We start from the raw sequence: 17767 nt of genomic DNA, 5'->3' as shown, positions 1-17767 counted from the left end.
AGTTCCAAAGTAATCACTCCTACTAATGAGTACTGTATATAAGAAGCTGGAGTTCGACCTATGTGTTGTCCAAAAACATTGATGGTTTAATTTTCTCTCAGTTACTCCAGACAATGCCAGGGCATGGAATCTGCTGAAGAACAAGTTCAGTCACATGAGGTGGTTAGCAAACCAACCTTCCTCTGACTAATTTAATAGCATGTTGCATTGTTTGGTTGAGATTTTTTTTCCCTTCTCTTTGATATGAGAACAAAATAACAAGAAGCAAGTCAATTATATGCACATGAGTGATAGATCAGGTGCAGCCGGTGAGCTGTACCCTACTGTTCATATTGCAATATCAATTACTAATTAGTTATTTGCACTTGGAAGTTGCCACACTGTTCAGGCATGGCCATCAATTGGCTAACTAGCTAGGCATGCCATTTCAGAGGCATTAGTCTATTTCTAGGTTGTATTAAGAATGGCTTATTCCATAAAGATTAGGGTTTTTTAATTTATTCAAAAAGTAATGGAGGAGATACTAAAACCGACACATCTTTGACCACTAAATGCAAAACTCACTATCTCAACACTAGTAGGCGACATTATAGTTGAGCCTTGAGATAAAATTTTCTAATTAAGATGTTTTAAGAGAGCACTTGTATTATATTTTTGTATTATATGTTTTAAGCTGGAGTATGTGGTTTGTACTCTTGTATCTGCATCTGTATAGTATTATACGACTACATGTATTTACCTCTTCTAGTAATATTAAAAGCATATTTAAACTTCTTAGGTGCGTTTGATTTAGATTATTGAGCAAACTATCGACTTGATTATATAAATAAATTAAATATTTTAAGAGATAAACTTAATAAATAGATTAAAATAAGTGGTCTTGAGAACACACATTTTTCAAGGTGTGGATGAAATAATTTATCTTAATAATTTAACTGATAATCTCAAAATAAATTGTGTATAAAATCCAGACGATCTTCATAATTTCATTGAAGAGGCAACGTACTTTAGCCCTGTTTAGGTTCCACCTTAAAATTTTTCACCCTGTCACATCGAACGATTAAACACCTGCATGGAGTATTAAATATAAGCTAAAAAATAACTAACTGCACAGATTGCGACTAATTTGCGAAACGAATCTTTTAAGCCTAATTGCTTCATGGTTTAACAATGTGGTGCTACAATAAACATTTGGTAACGACGAATTAATTAGGCTTAATAAATTTATCTCTTGGTTTACTGACGGATTATATAATTAGTTTTTCTATTATTGTCTGAACACCCCATACGATATCCTTTACAATACTCGATGTGACACGCTAAAACTTTACAACCCTAAATCTAAACACCCTTTAAAAATCGGAACGTGAACGTAAAAGAGACCTCAAATGATAAGATGAAATCGTGAAACCTAAGATTAATAACCGGTTTTCCATTTCTCCCAATGTCGCTGCTGTCCGGACAGGCAGTGAGACAGGCACATCCCTTCTACCTCGGCTCTGATTAACTGAAACTGACACAAAGTTTCAGAAGCCCAAGGCAACACGTAACGGTTTCGCCAGAATTACGTAAATGGCCCTGGGTGGAGAGCCCAACAACCGCGCGGCCGGGCTGTCGGTGGCATCGAAGAAAAAAAAAGAAATGAGATCCACACGCGTACACCTAACATGCAAAACGGAAAAAAAATGAAAGAAAAGGAAGCATACGTCACTTACCGGTGGGCCCGGCTCACTGTTGTGTCGGTCGTGGATGTTCTGCTGCTGCTAGCAGGGCTCACAGCTCGCAACAGTTGTTGGGTGTCAGCTCGGTGGCTTCCTCCATTTTCACATGATTTAATTTCTCTCTTGTTTTTTTTCCTGTTGAGAATGAATTTCACGTGGCAAAAGGAATTAAATCATGTATTGTTGAGGATGCATAAGGCGTTGTTTTAACCACTTCGAATAATGAATTGTTAGCGTATACTTCGTCTGTCCCAAAAAAAAATTAATCTAGGAGGGAATGTGACTCCTCCTAAATTGATGTATGTGGACTAGGTTAATTTCTTTGGACGGAGGGAGTATATATGTAATTATTTTCAACTTATTCCATGGTGTGATATTCGTCATAGATAGTTAGAAGACTGAGTTTACATATACATGATATGTTCTATACATTATTTTAATTACCAAACGATATGTACATGTCATGGTGACTACATATATTAGTAACAATTAATGTGATTATAGTTGAACAATATGTGAAGGAGCCATGATGGTAGTACAGTGCATCATATCTCGTTATCTCCCACTAAATATCTGCTAGTGACAACCACTGTACAGGAAACTTGTTTGCTATTCCATTGTTCCACTTTAGTTGGTGTGGCTCAAGCCACAATTAAAGTTGGCATATACACTTAATTAAAAGGCATACGTAATCATTTATAAATTTTATTGGCTTGCCATAACACTTGAACAAGCTTGCTTTGTTACAAATATATCCCTTCTTGAAAAATCTATGGTTATTTTAGCAAGAAAAGAAAGCATATCTATCACTCATTACAACATTGTTTGTACCTAAACAACTAAACATAATGTTTTTATTTTTGTTTTCATAGCATTCCTCTCTCAAATACACACGACATAAGTCCCCTATTACTATTACTATTATCGGTGCCTGGTTCCTTATACAAGTTAATTTCTTAGGGAAAACACGTTCATTCAGAGAACCAATAGATTTATGTTGTCGTGTATCATTTGTTTTTCTTATGTTATTTTCTTTCCCATTGGCATGCGAGCACTTCTAGTGTTTAGCGTACTCATATTCATGAGGGTCAAGCAATAATAGCTTCCTCTCATTTCTCATCGTCGAATTGACCGTGACAGACAGAGTATTCGAGATAATCACAAACGATGAGATGAGAATATTGGGGATTTGCAAATTAATCAGGATACAATTAATAATATACCAGTCACATTTAGCCATACGTGATATAGAGGTGGATTTGTTATCGAAGAGAGGTAAAACCATTACTTATTATTTGAAACGTAATTGCTAAAAAACTGTCACGAGTTTTTTTGGAAAAAAAAACTTTTAGATATAACTATAGTATAGATTGCAATGCAATAGTTATAGTGAAAAAATTATAGTTACATTATAACTGCATTATAACTACAGTGTAAGCACGGTAACTCCAATGTAATTTCTATATAAGTTAGATATAAAGTTACATATACTATTTTAATACTTATATATAAGTTACATTATATTTTATTTATAGTAGAATTATATTACAATTATACTATAAGTTATGGTTACCGTTATACTTGTGACAGTTTTTTTTAAAGATATAGTCCCATTTTGAAATTCTTAGAAGAGACTGTGTGGGCCTAGCAATTTCCCCGCAACAGCCGCGATCCATGCCCGCGCGGTGATTTCCTCTGTCGGTGCCCGACCGCCAACGCCCGCTGACACGTGGGCCCCGCTTGCCCTCCAGCTCACCTTTCGTCTACCTCCCGCCTCACACTCCTCCCCTCACCTCCTCTCCTCGATTAAATTAACCCCCGAAATCCACCACCAAACGCTCGCGAGATTAATCCGATTTTAATCCTCGAGATTTGTTTAATGGCAGGGCTAATCTCGCCCCAGGCCTTGTAGAAAGCGACACCCAAACCAACTCACCTCCATTGGTGAGGTGCCCTGTCCTTTTCTCTCTCCTCCTCCTCCTCCATAGTTAAGCTCCCCACCACCACTACTACTAGTAGTAGTAGCGCTGCCACCTCCCGCTCCACTCCCGCGTCCTCTGCTGGAAGCCTTCTTCTCCTCGCCGGGAGGATTCCAGGTAATGCCCGCTCCGCCGCCGCCGCCGGTGACTCTGCTCTGGTGTGTTTCTTGGGTATCAGTTCTTGATCTGGATGTTGTTCGATTCGTTTCTTGGCAGCGCGGGATGCGGCGGTGCTGATCCCGGTGTGCACGGATCTTGGGTGTGATTCGGTGAGCTGAGAGCTGGTTTGCTGCTGCTGCAGCGTGCGCCATGGACGGCGACGCGGATGCCGTGGTGAGTGCCCCCCGCCCGAAATGCCGATGGGTTTTCGGCCGCATCTCGTGTGGATCTTGTGGAGGAGACTCCAGATTTTGATTTGATTTGGTTTTGATTTGGTTTTGTGGGTGATCTATCTGTTGCGCAGAAGTCGGGGAGGCACGGGAGCGGGCAGGCGTGCCAGATCTGCGGCGACGGCGTGGGCACGACGGCGGAGGGCGACGTGTTCGCCGCCTGCGACGTCTGCGGCTTCCCGGTGTGCCGCCCCTGCTACGAGTACGAGCGCAAGGATGGCACCCAGGCTTGCCCCCAGTGCAAGACCAAGTACAAGCGCCACAAGGGTAAATGCTACCATCTCTCTCTTCTCCTCTCCCTCCTCTCCATTTCCGCCGATCTCGCCGCCATCGACTGTAAATAAGTTCAGAAACATCTCAGAAAAAAAAAGTCTGGATCTCTAGTTCAGAACAGTCAAAACGAGCATTCTTATAGATGGATCCTGTTGCTTTCTTGTTAGGAAGGTCATACAAGATCCAATGTTTGTTGATTTTTTGGAAATTCAGAAAAAAATAATGTCGATTAGTAAACGATGTTACAGTCATGCTAAGGCTTTGCTGAACTGTGTATGGAATTATTCAGGGAGCCCGGCGATCCGTGGGGAGGAAGGCGAGGATACTGATGCTGATGATGTCAGTGACTACAACTACCCTGCATCTGGCAGTGCCGACCAGAAGCAGAAGATTGCTGATAGGATGCGCAGTTGGCGCATGAATGCTGGGGGTGGTGGAGACGTCGGCCGTCCCAAGTATGACAGTGGCGAGATCGGGCTCACCAAGTATGACAGTGGCGAGATCCCTCGGGGATACATCCCTTCAGTCACTAATAGCCAGGTGGGTGCGAGTTTTTAACAGATCGTGGTATCAGTTGTCCGGGTATGCTCAAATGATTAATCTTGAATTGGATTTTGCAGATCTCGGGAGAAATCCCTGGAGCTTCCCCTGATCATCATATGATGTCTCCTACCGGAAACATTGGCAAGCGTGCTCCATTCCCCTATGTGAACCATTCACGTATGTTTATTTCTTGATATGATGTCACTTCTCATTAGGTACATCCGCTTGAGATCTAAGATCGTAATTATCTTTTCTTGCTTCTTTCTAGCAAATCCATCAAGGGAGTTCTCTGGCAGCATTGGAAATGTTGCCTGGAAAGAAAGAGTTGATGGCTGGAAACTGAAGCAGGACAAGGGAGCAATTCCCATGACCAACGGGACAAGCATTGCCCCTTCTGAAGGTCGGGGAGTTGGTGATATCGATGCATCCACTGATTACAATATGGAAGATGCCTTACTGTGAGTTCTGACATCTTCCCCTCAGGGAACATAATCTTATACGGGATCATATGCGCTGACATTTACAAATGTAGTATGTGTGGATTCTATCTAAAACACTGACTAACCGAAAATTATTATATCGATGTTTATTGTTTTTCAACATAGACATCAACATATAGCCAAGCAAGTGGGTGACCTAAATGTATTAAGAGCTGCACTTTTTTCCACTAACACTTCCAGCTATAATTTTTGGTACATCGAATTGGTACTAAACAAAAAGAGGTGTCTGTCCTAAGTTCCTAGTCAACTCATTAGTGCAGTTGCCCTGAGGTGAATGAGGGTTTTCTGTCCCTGATAGAAGGAAGCAAAAATATATCTGAAAGTTACAAATTGAAATAATTTAGAGATTAAATTATGTGAGCATTTTTGATGGTGCATAAACAAGTCTTGTGGCATTAACTTTATGCATTTGAATTGCAGGAATGATGAAACTCGCCAGCCTCTCTCTAGAAAAGTTCCCCTTCCTTCATCCAGAATAAATCCCTACAGAATGGTCATTGTTCTGCGTTTGGTTGTTCTAAGCATTTTCCTTCACTACCGTATTACGAATCCTGTGCGCAATGCGTATCCGCTCTGGCTTTTATCTGTTATATGTGAGATTTGGTTTGCTTTGTCCTGGATATTGGATCAGTTCCCGAAGTGGTTTCCAATCAACCGTGAAACCTACCTTGATAGGCTGGCATTGAGGTGATCTCCTTTTTAGTTCTGTTGTACTTAATCCAAACAAACATCCTTATTCATATTGCTGATGCCGTTACCATCTCATTTCCATTAACAGGTATGACAGAGAAGGTGAGCCATCTCAGTTGGCTGCTGTTGACATTTTTGTCAGTACAGTCGACCCCATGAAGGAACCTCCTCTTGTTACTGCCAATACCGTGCTGTCCATTCTTGCTGTTGATTACCCAGTGGACAAGGTCTCTTGCTATGTATCTGACGATGGTGCTGCAATGCTGACTTTTGATGCATTGGCTGAGACTTCAGAGTTTGCTAGAAAGTGGGTTCCATTCGTTAAGAAGTATAACATTGAGCCAAGAGCTCCTGAGTGGTACTTCTCCCAGAAAATCGATTACTTGAAAGACAAAGTCCACCCTTCATTTGTTAAAGACCGTCGTGCCATGAAGGTTTGTTTGCTTTATAAACACATTAATATTAATTTTGCTATCTTCTGCTCCAATGCTAACAGTCTTCCCAAAAAAAAAACCTGTTACAGAGAGAATATGAAGAATTCAAAGTTAGGATAAATGGCCTTGTTGCTAAGGCACAGAAAGTCCCGGAGGAGGGATGGATCATGCAAGATGGCACACCATGGCCAGGAAACAATACTAGGGACCATCCTGGAATGATTCAGGTTAGTGTATTTCAAATAAAATCTACTATGACTATGGTTGATGTAGCTTCTTTTACTTGATGATTATGATTATTGCTTTGCTGATTGCTCTTTCTGATTTTTCTTAGGTTTTCCTTGGTCACAGTGGTGGCCTTGATACCGAGGGTAATGAGCTTCCCCGCCTGGTCTACGTATCTCGTGAGAAGCGTCCTGGGTTTCAGCACCACAAGAAGGCTGGTGCCATGAATGCTCTTGTGAGTAGTTGAATATTTACAAAACTTACACTATCTAGTTCATTTTCACTTCTCTTCTAAAGTTCTAATGGAGGATTAATCTTTTTCTGCAGGTTCGTGTCTCAGCTGTGCTTACCAATGGACAGTACATGTTGAATCTTGATTGTGATCACTACATCAACAACAGCAAGGCTCTGCGGGAAGCTATGTGCTTCCTTATGGATCCAAACCTAGGAAGGAGTGTCTGTTATGTTCAGTTCCCACAAAGGTTCGATGGTATTGATAGGAATGATCGATATGCGAACAGGAACACTGTGTTTTTCGATGTAAGTTGGCAATTCTCCTTTAAGATTCTCGCTCATCTGCAACTACTAGTGATAGTGTAATCATATTTGATTAACAAATGATGCTAATATTTTTTGATGCACTAATTTTAAATTTCTAACAAATTCAATATTTTTTTTGGGGATATTTCTGTCTTCTACAGATTAACTTGAGGGGTCTTGATGGCATCCAAGGACCAGTTTATGTGGGAACTGGTTGTGTATTCAACAGAACTGCTCTATATGGTTATGAACCCCCAATTAAGCAGAAGAAGAAGGGAAGTTTCTTGTCATCACTATGTGGGGGCAGGAAGAAGGCAAGCAAGTCAAAGAAGAAGAGTTCGGACAAGAAGAAGTCAAACAAGCACGTGGACAGTGCTGTGCCAGTTTTCAATCTTGAAGATATAGAGGAGGGTGTTGAAGGTACCATCCATATGTTCCAGTTATTGCATAATTTAGGATTATAAGTTGTAATCAACATATATGCATCCTGACATATCATCTATATGGCAGGTGCTGGATTCGATGATGAGAAATCACTTCTTATGTCTCAAATGAGCTTGGAGAAGAGATTTGGCCAGTCTGCAGCGTTTGTTGCCTCCACTCTCATGGAATATGGTGGTGTTCCTCAATCTGCAACCCCAGAATCTCTTTTGAAAGAAGCTATCCATGTGATAAGTTGTGGCTATGAGGACAAGACCGAATGGGGAACTGAGGTAACATGGGCTTTCTCACAGCAACATTGGTTACATTCTTTTTTAGTAACTTGTGTAAATTTACACCAGGCTATGCAACTTGCAATGGTATGTTAATGCTGACATATGTTGCAGATTGGGTGGATCTACGGTTCCGTGACAGAAGATATTCTCACTGGATTCAAGATGCATGCGCGAGGCTGGAGATCAATCTACTGCATGCCCAAGCGCCCAGCTTTCAAGGGGTCTGCTCCTATCAATCTTTCAGATCGTCTTAACCAAGTGCTTCGGTGGGCACTTGGTTCTGTTGAAATTCTTTTCAGTCGCCATTGTCCCATATGGTACGGCTATGGAGGACGCCTTAAGTTCTTGGAGAGATTTGCCTACATCAACACCACTATTTATCCATTGACATCGATCCCGCTTCTCATATACTGTGTTTTGCCTGCTATCTGTTTGCTCACTGGGAAGTTCATCATCCCAGAGGTAAGCAATGACTGCTTATACATACCCTTCTATAGAAAATGTTTGAGACAACCAAACTAACTAAATTAATTTTGGAATGCAGATTAGCAACTTTGCTAGTATTTGGTTCATCTCTCTCTTCATTTCAATTTTTGCCACTGGTATCCTTGAGATGAGGTGGAGTGGTGTTGGCATCGATGAGTGGTGGAGGAATGAACAGTTCTGGGTTATTGGAGGTATATCTGCGCATCTTTTTGCCGTCTTCCAGGGTCTCCTCAAGGTGCTTGCTGGTATCGACACCAATTTCACTGTCACCTCAAAGGCTTCTGATGAAGATGGCGACTTTGCTGAGCTCTACATGTTCAAGTGGACAACGCTTCTCATCCCACCGACGACCATCTTGATCATTAACCTGGTCGGTGTTGTTGCTGGTATCTCATACGCGATCAACAGCGGCTACCAATCATGGGGACCGCTCTTTGGCAAGCTCTTCTTTGCCTTCTGGGTGATTGTCCACTTGTACCCCTTCCTCAAGGGTCTTATGGGTCGGCAAAACCGCACTCCGACCATCGTTGTTGTTTGGGCAATCCTTCTGGCTTCGATCTTCTCATTGCTGTGGGTTCGCATCGATCCATTCACCACCCGTGTCACCGGCCCAGATACCCAAACATGTGGCATCAACTGCTAAGAAAGCAGGGGATTGTAGAGACAGAAATACTGCCAGTTGTGTTTTTTCAGAATACAAAGTGCCACTGCCACCAATTGTGTTTTAAGTTATTAGGAGGTGGCTTTATTTACAGCTACGTACAGACCAGAAAATATTGCTCATCAGAAAGTTACTTGTGTCGATATGTATTCTTTTGTTGATAAGTTATATACTATTTTGATGAGAGTGGCTGACACTGTCAACGAGTTTTGTATCTTATGAAGGACACAATAAACTATTAGTTTGCATTCTTTAAATTTCCGTTCAGTTTTCTGTCTTTCAGCCTTATGCATGTTGGCAGCTTAAACTAAATATTCTTTATCTGCATAATACTGTTAATTGGCTGGTTGATTGCTGTAGAAGCATAGCTTAAATAATGTTTGTGCTAATGCATTGTTTCGGGCTGCCGAAAAGAAGATGCCTGACAATAGTAAATGCAATTTAAAGAAAATCTATCCTTTTTCTGGGCTGCCGAAAAGAAGATGCCTCACGATAGTAACTGCAATTTTAAGAAAATCTACCCATTTTTTCTTTGTTCTTTACATCACATCAAACAACTTTAGGTATGTTGGAAACTTTTTGATGAAATATGCTTGAAATTATATCATATTGAGAAGAATAAATTGTGACTTTTGTAACGAGTTGTATATCTATTTCTAATTTTTCATTACTCACAATATAGAATTTTAAAAATATCATTTGTGTATACCGAAGATGATGACAAAATTAGAAGATTGTTTCCCTCGCTTACATGTGAAGGAACAATTCTGATATAGATGAAATCATCATCGGCAAGATGATATGGATCGAACAATTCTGATTTAGATGGGATAACACTACCATTTGCTTGTCTGTCTTCTCACTATTATAAAAGAGATAATGTATGTATTCTCAATGTTATGAAAGGGATGAGTGATGAACTTCAAATATGTCATGAGTGATGAACTTGAAATATGTCATGTAACCTAAGTGAATTTAACACAAGAAGTGTTGATAATTATTTACTCCTTTGCAAGTTTTGATAATATGTACCCTGAAAACTCACTCAATCCCTTTCATTCCCCTGAAATTTACCCGATCCGTTCTATACCCCTGAAATTTCAACGTGTCCACTACCGTTACATTTTCCTTCATTTCACTAAAACATTTGGTTGCAAATGTTGATGCTTAGTTTGAATATAAGCTCAATTGAAAATTTTGTTTGAGTACATAGTATGTGCATTATTTTATGAAACTAATGAAATAATTAGTGCATGAAAATTTGACATAAATTTTGAAAATAAAACAAATATAATAAATTAAAATTTCTATTTGAAATTTTAATATGACAATATATATTTTTTATCGGGAGCATTCATTAAAAAGTTACTGTGAGCATCGGTAGTCCAATCTTTGTATGAATGCTCCTCATTTTTATGACTTTTTTTTTAAAAAAATACATATTTTTTTATTTCATTATCTAAAAACAAATTTTGTGATAAATAATGCATCGCATAACAAACTCATAATGATAGTCTCATGTGACAGACTTTTATATTTTTAATAATGTAGCTCATAAATTTCTATGTTCATCGAAAAGATAAAATGGTCATTTTTATAGAAATTAGACGGTTACTAATGGTCAATTGATGGGAGGAGTATGGAAGGGATCTAAATCAAATTTCGAGGGTATACCAGAAGTAACCAAAATTTAAGGGCATAAAAGTGATTAGCTAAAATAAATTTGAGGGGTATGCAAGAGATTTTCTCTTCTAGTAACTCAACAAAATTGGTTTCCTTCAAAGTCCCAACTATTTGGTCTCTCCACCTCAGTCTAACACCGTAGTTTTATAGCTCTTAATTCTTCCTATAAGGTACAAAGGAACCGATATATGTTGGCTTTATAGCTCTTAATTCTTCCCCATAAGGTAGAACCAATATATGTTGAGACACCAAGCGTGTGAAATGTTTCGGATGTAAGTTGCATCATTTGTTGTCATGCAAGAAGTTCTTTAAACATCAATTTAGGTGGACTCACGCTACAAGTGTTTGGAGATGAGTACTGAAGGGTGGTATGGATATTCACAGTGAACATATTATTGTGCAGTTACTAAGGTGGATAAGTTTATATGATAATAAAATGTATCCTTTTTCTGAATTCCTTTTTTTTTTCCTTTTTGAAATGATACTTTTCTGAATTCTGAATGAAAAATTTCGAACATTTTGCATGATGTATGCACAATTTCCATTCATGTAATCATGCTGTCTCTGTGGACTTTGGCTCAATATGATTTGGCAAACTATGGCTACATAGCAAAAAAAAAAATCATTTTGCTTAATTCGATTCGAATTAGAATTGCCAAAAGATGCTACCAGTGAAGGACTTTGGAAGAAGGTATTCAGATTTCTGATTTACGGATCACACCATTTGATTAATCGATTTATGCTTTTTATTAACTCCACCCACATACCAGATTAAAAGACTAAATTAGTTCTCAGTTTCTCATCTTTTTTTTGGTGTTGGGGGGGGGGGGTGGGGAATTGAAATTTCCATCGAGTATCACCTATACTAGATAACTCCGCCTGATCCACATCTAGATTGTGGTTAAGAAAAAAAAAGTCCAATCTGCATGAACATTTTCAAATTAAATCTCGCAAACAACATTGTTGAATACGCATGATCTACTACCTCATATTCAGCTAGCATTTAGGTGGCTTTTATTGTTAAAAAAAGTCCAATGTTGTTTGGCTGATCAATCAATTGACCAATAATTCTTTTTTTTTTCCTTAGTACTCCCTCATCCGTGAATACAAGAGATTATGATCCTCTAGTTTGTCCAAAAATATAAGGTATTTTTGTTGTCCCAATGCAAGCAAGGACAGAAGTTTTGTTATCCGGAGGCAAGGACAACAAGGACACTATCAACAACAACTTTTCATTTACCCACATTCAAAAAATAGAGAAAAAGTACTACTAGCACTACTCCCTACCATCAGCAGCAGTGTGTACTTTTACAGTTATTTAATGTGCCAATCCATCATTTAGCAACAGATCCTTAATTAGTGCTAAATGGGGAATAATCCCTTATAATCCTAGACGGAGGGAGTAAGAGAGAACCAACTCACTTGTTTTAAAATTTGGATCTGACAAAGCATGGTAGTGGTAATAAGTTGCAACAATCCAATTTCCTTTGAAGAATAAAGTTCAATAATCCTTTGACTTAGCATTAACGAACGCTAAGTACTCACAACAGATCACAAATTCAAGACCCAATACAGGGATCTTTGCATATCGATCCAACAATCATGCATATGCTGCTCAGGTGAAGAACATGGATGTGCTGTGCAAAGCTGCAGCTGTTGTACCAACAATATTACGCTATTTTCAGCGTTATGATTGTGGATATAGAGGGTGTGACTCCATGTCTCGTTCAAATATGAATTGAAAATACTTTTTTTCTTTGCCATGATGACCGAATGTAAAAAAGTTACAAGAAAGTTTTTCGTCCACAATTAGTTATCAATAAAGATGTGCACAAGAGCGCATGTTCTAAAACCACGGACCAACCGCACAAACACAAGCTATAAAAGGAAAGCCGACCAACAAACTGACTATTGCTATGTGAGGCTAGTGGTCACGGAGCCAATAACAACACCATACACCATAGAACGGAGACTCTAAAAACAATGTTTCCATGAAGGTTGCGACGTCAAAAGACACCACTATCATCGTCCATCCAAACAAACTGTACAGACACCTAACTTTATGCGAAGACATAACAACTACTTAGACATGGCCGGTACATCAGAACATGTTGAGTATAACAATTACTCATATGATGATGTGAAGGTTTAGGTGCTACAGATTGTATTTCCAAATCAAATATACTATCTCCGTCCTAAAATATAAAGTTTTAGCTATAAATCTGAACAATTGTCTGTTTAGATTTATACCTAAAAATGTTCTATTTTGGGATGGAGGGAGTGCTTAATAGCTTAAAGCTCACGTATGACTCAAATATATATACAAACTATACACATATTTTTTTAAAAAATAAGTAACATAAATAGGAAGCAAATATTTACGGATTCTTTGAAATGCAAATCAACTAAAAAATTAAATCCCTAGGAAAACAACAACTATATGGGTTGAATATGAAGGTGACAAATTGCTAAGTAAACATTATCTAGGAAGGTAAAACAATGAGTACAGTAACAAAAATAGAGTGAAACTTCTGCTCTCGAAAATTTATGAAACTCTAGATATAATATGCGCACAATACTGTGCAATGCATTGTGCCTGCAACCCACTAACTTCAGTTGCAGAATTGCAGCCTATAATAATAATTCAACTATAGTAATACAATAAATTTGGTTTCTTCCAAAATCTCACTACTATCTCAATCATCCCAAATTAAAGTTTTTCTTATATAGTTGAGATGTCACATATATACATGCAAGACATGCAACATGCAATATTTTCCCATTCAAATAGATTTCTAAATACCATACGAATTTTTGAAAGAGAAAAAGTTCATGTGAGAGAGGATATTTGCATTTTTCACCTCATGCAACCAGCATTGATGAAAATGCCATATGCCTTGCGAGAACACCAACTCTGTGACTCCCAGATAAATTACGCAAGGTTCACCGCAACAGATTGTGGTTCCTAATCTTTTTGTTCCATCTTGTCTTATCTCTGCTTTGCTCTCTTGTGTTTGACTATATCAATTTGCTCTTGATTTCAGCCATCATTAATGGAATAGCATTAATTGTACTAACCAATTTGGAGAAGTGTTTGCCAGCGTTGTTTTGTTATCCAATTTAGTCACTAACTACTTTTATAATTTGAGGTGAATTTTTTAAATTTTGGTAGAGATCTTTAATTTTTAGTAGAAAGTTGAAAAATTTGAGTTGAAAGTTTCAAAACCTGATTGAAGCTTTTTAAATGTTTAGTGCAAATTTTAAAATTTGAATTGAAAGTTTCAATTTCTCATTAGAAAGTTTACTTCAAAGTTCAAACTTGAAACATAACTATTTACTAAAAAAAAATCTGTATTATAAAATTTTACAAGAAATTTTAAAAGTATTCAGAGATGACTACAAATTGATATACAAAATTTAAAGCTGCACGGCCACACGGCCACACGGGCAAAGACTTGCAGTCTGTCTTGGTCTTGTTCGGTAGCGTGGACATGTATTAGCTTGTTTGGCCTATGATTATTTGGAACTAATTGATAAAATTCTAGCAGTGTTCCATTGTGGTTCAATCTAACAATATATTTTCCAATATGTGTTGACATTATTAACATAATCCAAGAAACACATTTAACAATCAATACATTCTTCCCCGCAAAAAAAAACAATCAATACATTCGGGGTGGAGACAGACCTGGAGCAATTAGGGCTTAAGCCCAAGGCCTAGCTCCATAATTCTATTGAGACCACATCAAACCACATCAAATTAACATGGAAAATATTTTAAGAAGTCAAAGAACAGCTAACTCAACCCTAGGCGTCATCTATTCACCGCTAGAATACTAATATTTGCTTAATGTCCAAGCAAAAATCCTACTAATAAATTAATAAAATGCTTGGCTAGTTAACCTGTGGCCAATGGGATATTTATGTAATGATATATACCACTCAGAAATAGTTGTAAATAGCCAACAGGGCACATTTGTAAACAAGTTTTTAAATATACTTCTCAGAAATGCTTATAAGTGATTTGACAGTGTATATTAGTAATCGAGGGTTTTGATATAACACTAAAAAATGATTGCAAATCGTTGATGTGCGTACTTTTTCCGAAGTCTAAGATCGGGACACTCGGTAACATGCAAAAATTACCGAGAGGATACAAAGTCTGATTGGGCTAATTGTTGTGCAGTTTTTGGATGCATTTGCATCTAGTTCAACATCATCGATCACAGCTCTTCATTTCCCATCCTTGCTAGCTGCTATTTAGTTTTGGAAACACATACAAAGCAATCGTACATGTTATCCTTGTCAAGCTTCACTGTGATTTCGAGGATATCATAGTGTTCTTTGATTCAAGGATTACTTTTAGATATGGGCTTTCCCTATTCAAGGGAGAAATGCTTGTAGTAAGGTGTAATTAGCCTGCATTTGCTTCACGGGACATGAGTTTGGAAATTTACTGATAAGTGCATAGTGCAGTATGGGCATTTATCTGCCTTCCTTTTATTGTTCATGATCTTTGTTTGGATGATCAATCCATTGACCTATTATTTTTTTCCTGGTAGGAGAACCATACTGTTCTGATGTGTCTTGCTGTTTGATGCTTGATTTAATATTTTTGGATTTGAAAACAAAAAACATGTCATGGGTCTGATGTGTCTTGCTGTTTGATGCTTGATTTAATATTTTTGGATTTGAAAACAAAAAGCATGTCATGGGTCAGCTACATTCTATTCAGCTTGTTGGCTGAGCTTATGACGTACATGCAAAACGATGCAAATCATTAGTGCGTGATTAATTAAGTAGGAGTATAAATTATTATGAACTTAAAAAATGAATTCATTTGCTTTTTGAAACAAACTTCTAAAAGTTTTTGCACGAAACATACTATTTAAATTTCGGAAAGCACGCTCAAGTAAAACAATGATGTAGCCCAGTCAAAAAGCTCTTACGAACATAGCATTAAATCCAAGATGCATCCATGTGTTTTTACAGAGCTTACGGACACCAAACGATCCGGCACAAGCTGCTTTGTTGTTTCCTCTACGCGACTCTATATCTTTCATTGGAATCTGAAAATATTATATCTAACTCCCTATGAAAAGTAACAAGTCGAGCAAGTTGATACAATCATGATGATTAAGGTTTATGCGGACCATGTTGTGAAATCAAACATAAATTAAAAACTAATAGTCAATGTTCAGCTAATACACTTAGAACTCAAATAGATATAGTGCTGTCAAAGCCAAATCCTTGTGATGCATTGTCTCCATGACTCATCAACTTCAGTTGCAGAATTGCAATCTATCCTAGTAATGTCTTGTTCAAATCAATCCCGTCCACAAGGGTATTGAGCTGGATTTGGCCAATCCCTCCTTTTTAGGGATTAAACGATAATTCAATTACACTATATAAATAAATCTAGTTTCCTCCAGAATCTCAATGCTATACTCTATATGCAAGGTTCCAACATTAAACAATGGTTGGTGATGTGTCCCATTATCCAAAATCATGGTTGGTCTCAATCATACTAAAGTAGAACTGCACTGCTGGTTTACTTATGAGATGGCATATGTATGCATGATCATGCAATATTTTCCTATCGAAATAAATTTCTAAAGACCGTACCACATTTTGAAAAGAGACAAAAAGGCATGTGAGAGGAAATTTACAGTTTTCATCTCTTGCATTGGTGACCGCCTTTCGGTCAGACATTGCAAGAGCACCCACACAATCACACAAACTCGATTCCATATCAAATGAACGGATTATACACCTCCATATGTTCCATATATATAGAGACACCAACAAGATTTGCATGGGGGAAACACATGGATGATCTGCCCATAATCGATATGGGCAGATGGAGCATATATGCATGATATGTAATATTTCCCATTCAAACAAACTTTAAAGACCTATAAATGTCTGAGATAGAAAAGACATGTGTGACAGGAAAAAATCGCATTTCTCAATCTCATGCAACAAGCATTGGTAAATGATATTCAGGTATTGATCAACATTGGAAGAGCATCATTAACTAGATTGAGGGGAAAAAAGTTGCGAACAACAAAATGCAGTTTTTTACCATATGCAATAACTGCTATGTGGTGGTGTATGCTGATGGAAATGATCTCATGCAAAAAGTATTAGAGTACGTGTAGTAATTAACCAAACCTTCTTACTACCTCAATTCTCCGATTTTTTTTCATAAGCCCAAAGCAGAAATAAATCAAATACATAATCCTTCTCTAGCCATATTTAGAACTGTACTCTGTCCCACATCTCACAATAAGTTGTCTCTAGGAATCCCAATAAAATTTAGTGAGGTTTTACAGTGTTTGCGAGGTACTTAGAGGTATTGAGAGGTAATGTGAACCGTTGATCAAGAGAGGGGCAAGTGGGTGAGTAGGTAAGGGGCCTTGAGGGATGAAATTTCTCAATTTGTTAACTGAGGGTAGGGTAAGAGAGTAAAAATTATTTGAACTATAGAAATCAACTTTCTATAGGACGCATAGTAGTTTTGATCGTTGTGTTGATGACATGGTTCTTCACACCACCTTGCCATGTCTTGATATGAGAGCTCCATTGGTGGTGAGTGTGCCCTGCGGATGGTGGCTCTATAAAATTCCAACGACTTAGGGCTTGTTTGATTCACACCAAATTCAGGTTTAAAATTTGTTTGAAAATTTAATTTTGCTTTTTAAATTTAGCATCAATTTTTTCCCATTTGATTATTATAAATTATTTTTTCACATTGATATTTATACTTTTTTAAGTAGGTAACACATAATTATGAGAAAGGGACTTTATAATCTTTTTAGAAAAATCTAAACGGTCAACTAACGGAATAGGTATAGAGATGGTCAAAACGAGAACTAATGGGCATATAGGGGATGAGGAAAATTCAGGGGCACAAAATAGATGGAG

The 17767-nt window shown here is 37.9% G+C and overlaps 1 protein-coding gene across 1 annotated transcript; it reads left to right on the top strand.

Moving 5' to 3' along the window:
- Window positions 1-3475: 3475 nt before the first annotated feature.
- Window positions 3476-9483, top strand: LOC4342699 (probable cellulose synthase A catalytic subunit 8 [UDP-forming]). Its single transcript, NM_001422059.1, has 15 exons — window positions 3476-3817; window positions 3917-4033; window positions 4164-4356; window positions 4652-4902; window positions 4983-5082; window positions 5174-5363; window positions 5826-6092; window positions 6184-6529; window positions 6619-6756; window positions 6864-6989; window positions 7082-7294; window positions 7456-7714; window positions 7805-8007; window positions 8122-8472; window positions 8555-9483. The coding sequence occupies exons 2-15, from the start codon at window positions 4010-4012 to the stop codon at window positions 9137-9139; spliced, it is 3246 nt and encodes a 1081-aa protein (NP_001408988.1). The 5' UTR covers window positions 3476-3817; window positions 3917-4009; the 3' UTR covers window positions 9140-9483.
- Window positions 9484-17767: the final 8284 nt, after the last annotated feature.

The sequence above is a fragment of the Oryza sativa genome, chromosome 7, assembly GCF_034140825.1.
Source record: "Oryza sativa Japonica Group chromosome 7, ASM3414082v1".
Classification (NCBI taxonomy): domain Eukaryota; kingdom Viridiplantae; phylum Streptophyta; class Magnoliopsida; order Poales; family Poaceae; genus Oryza; species Oryza sativa.
This window is presented reverse-complemented; position numbering and strand designations above follow the sequence as displayed.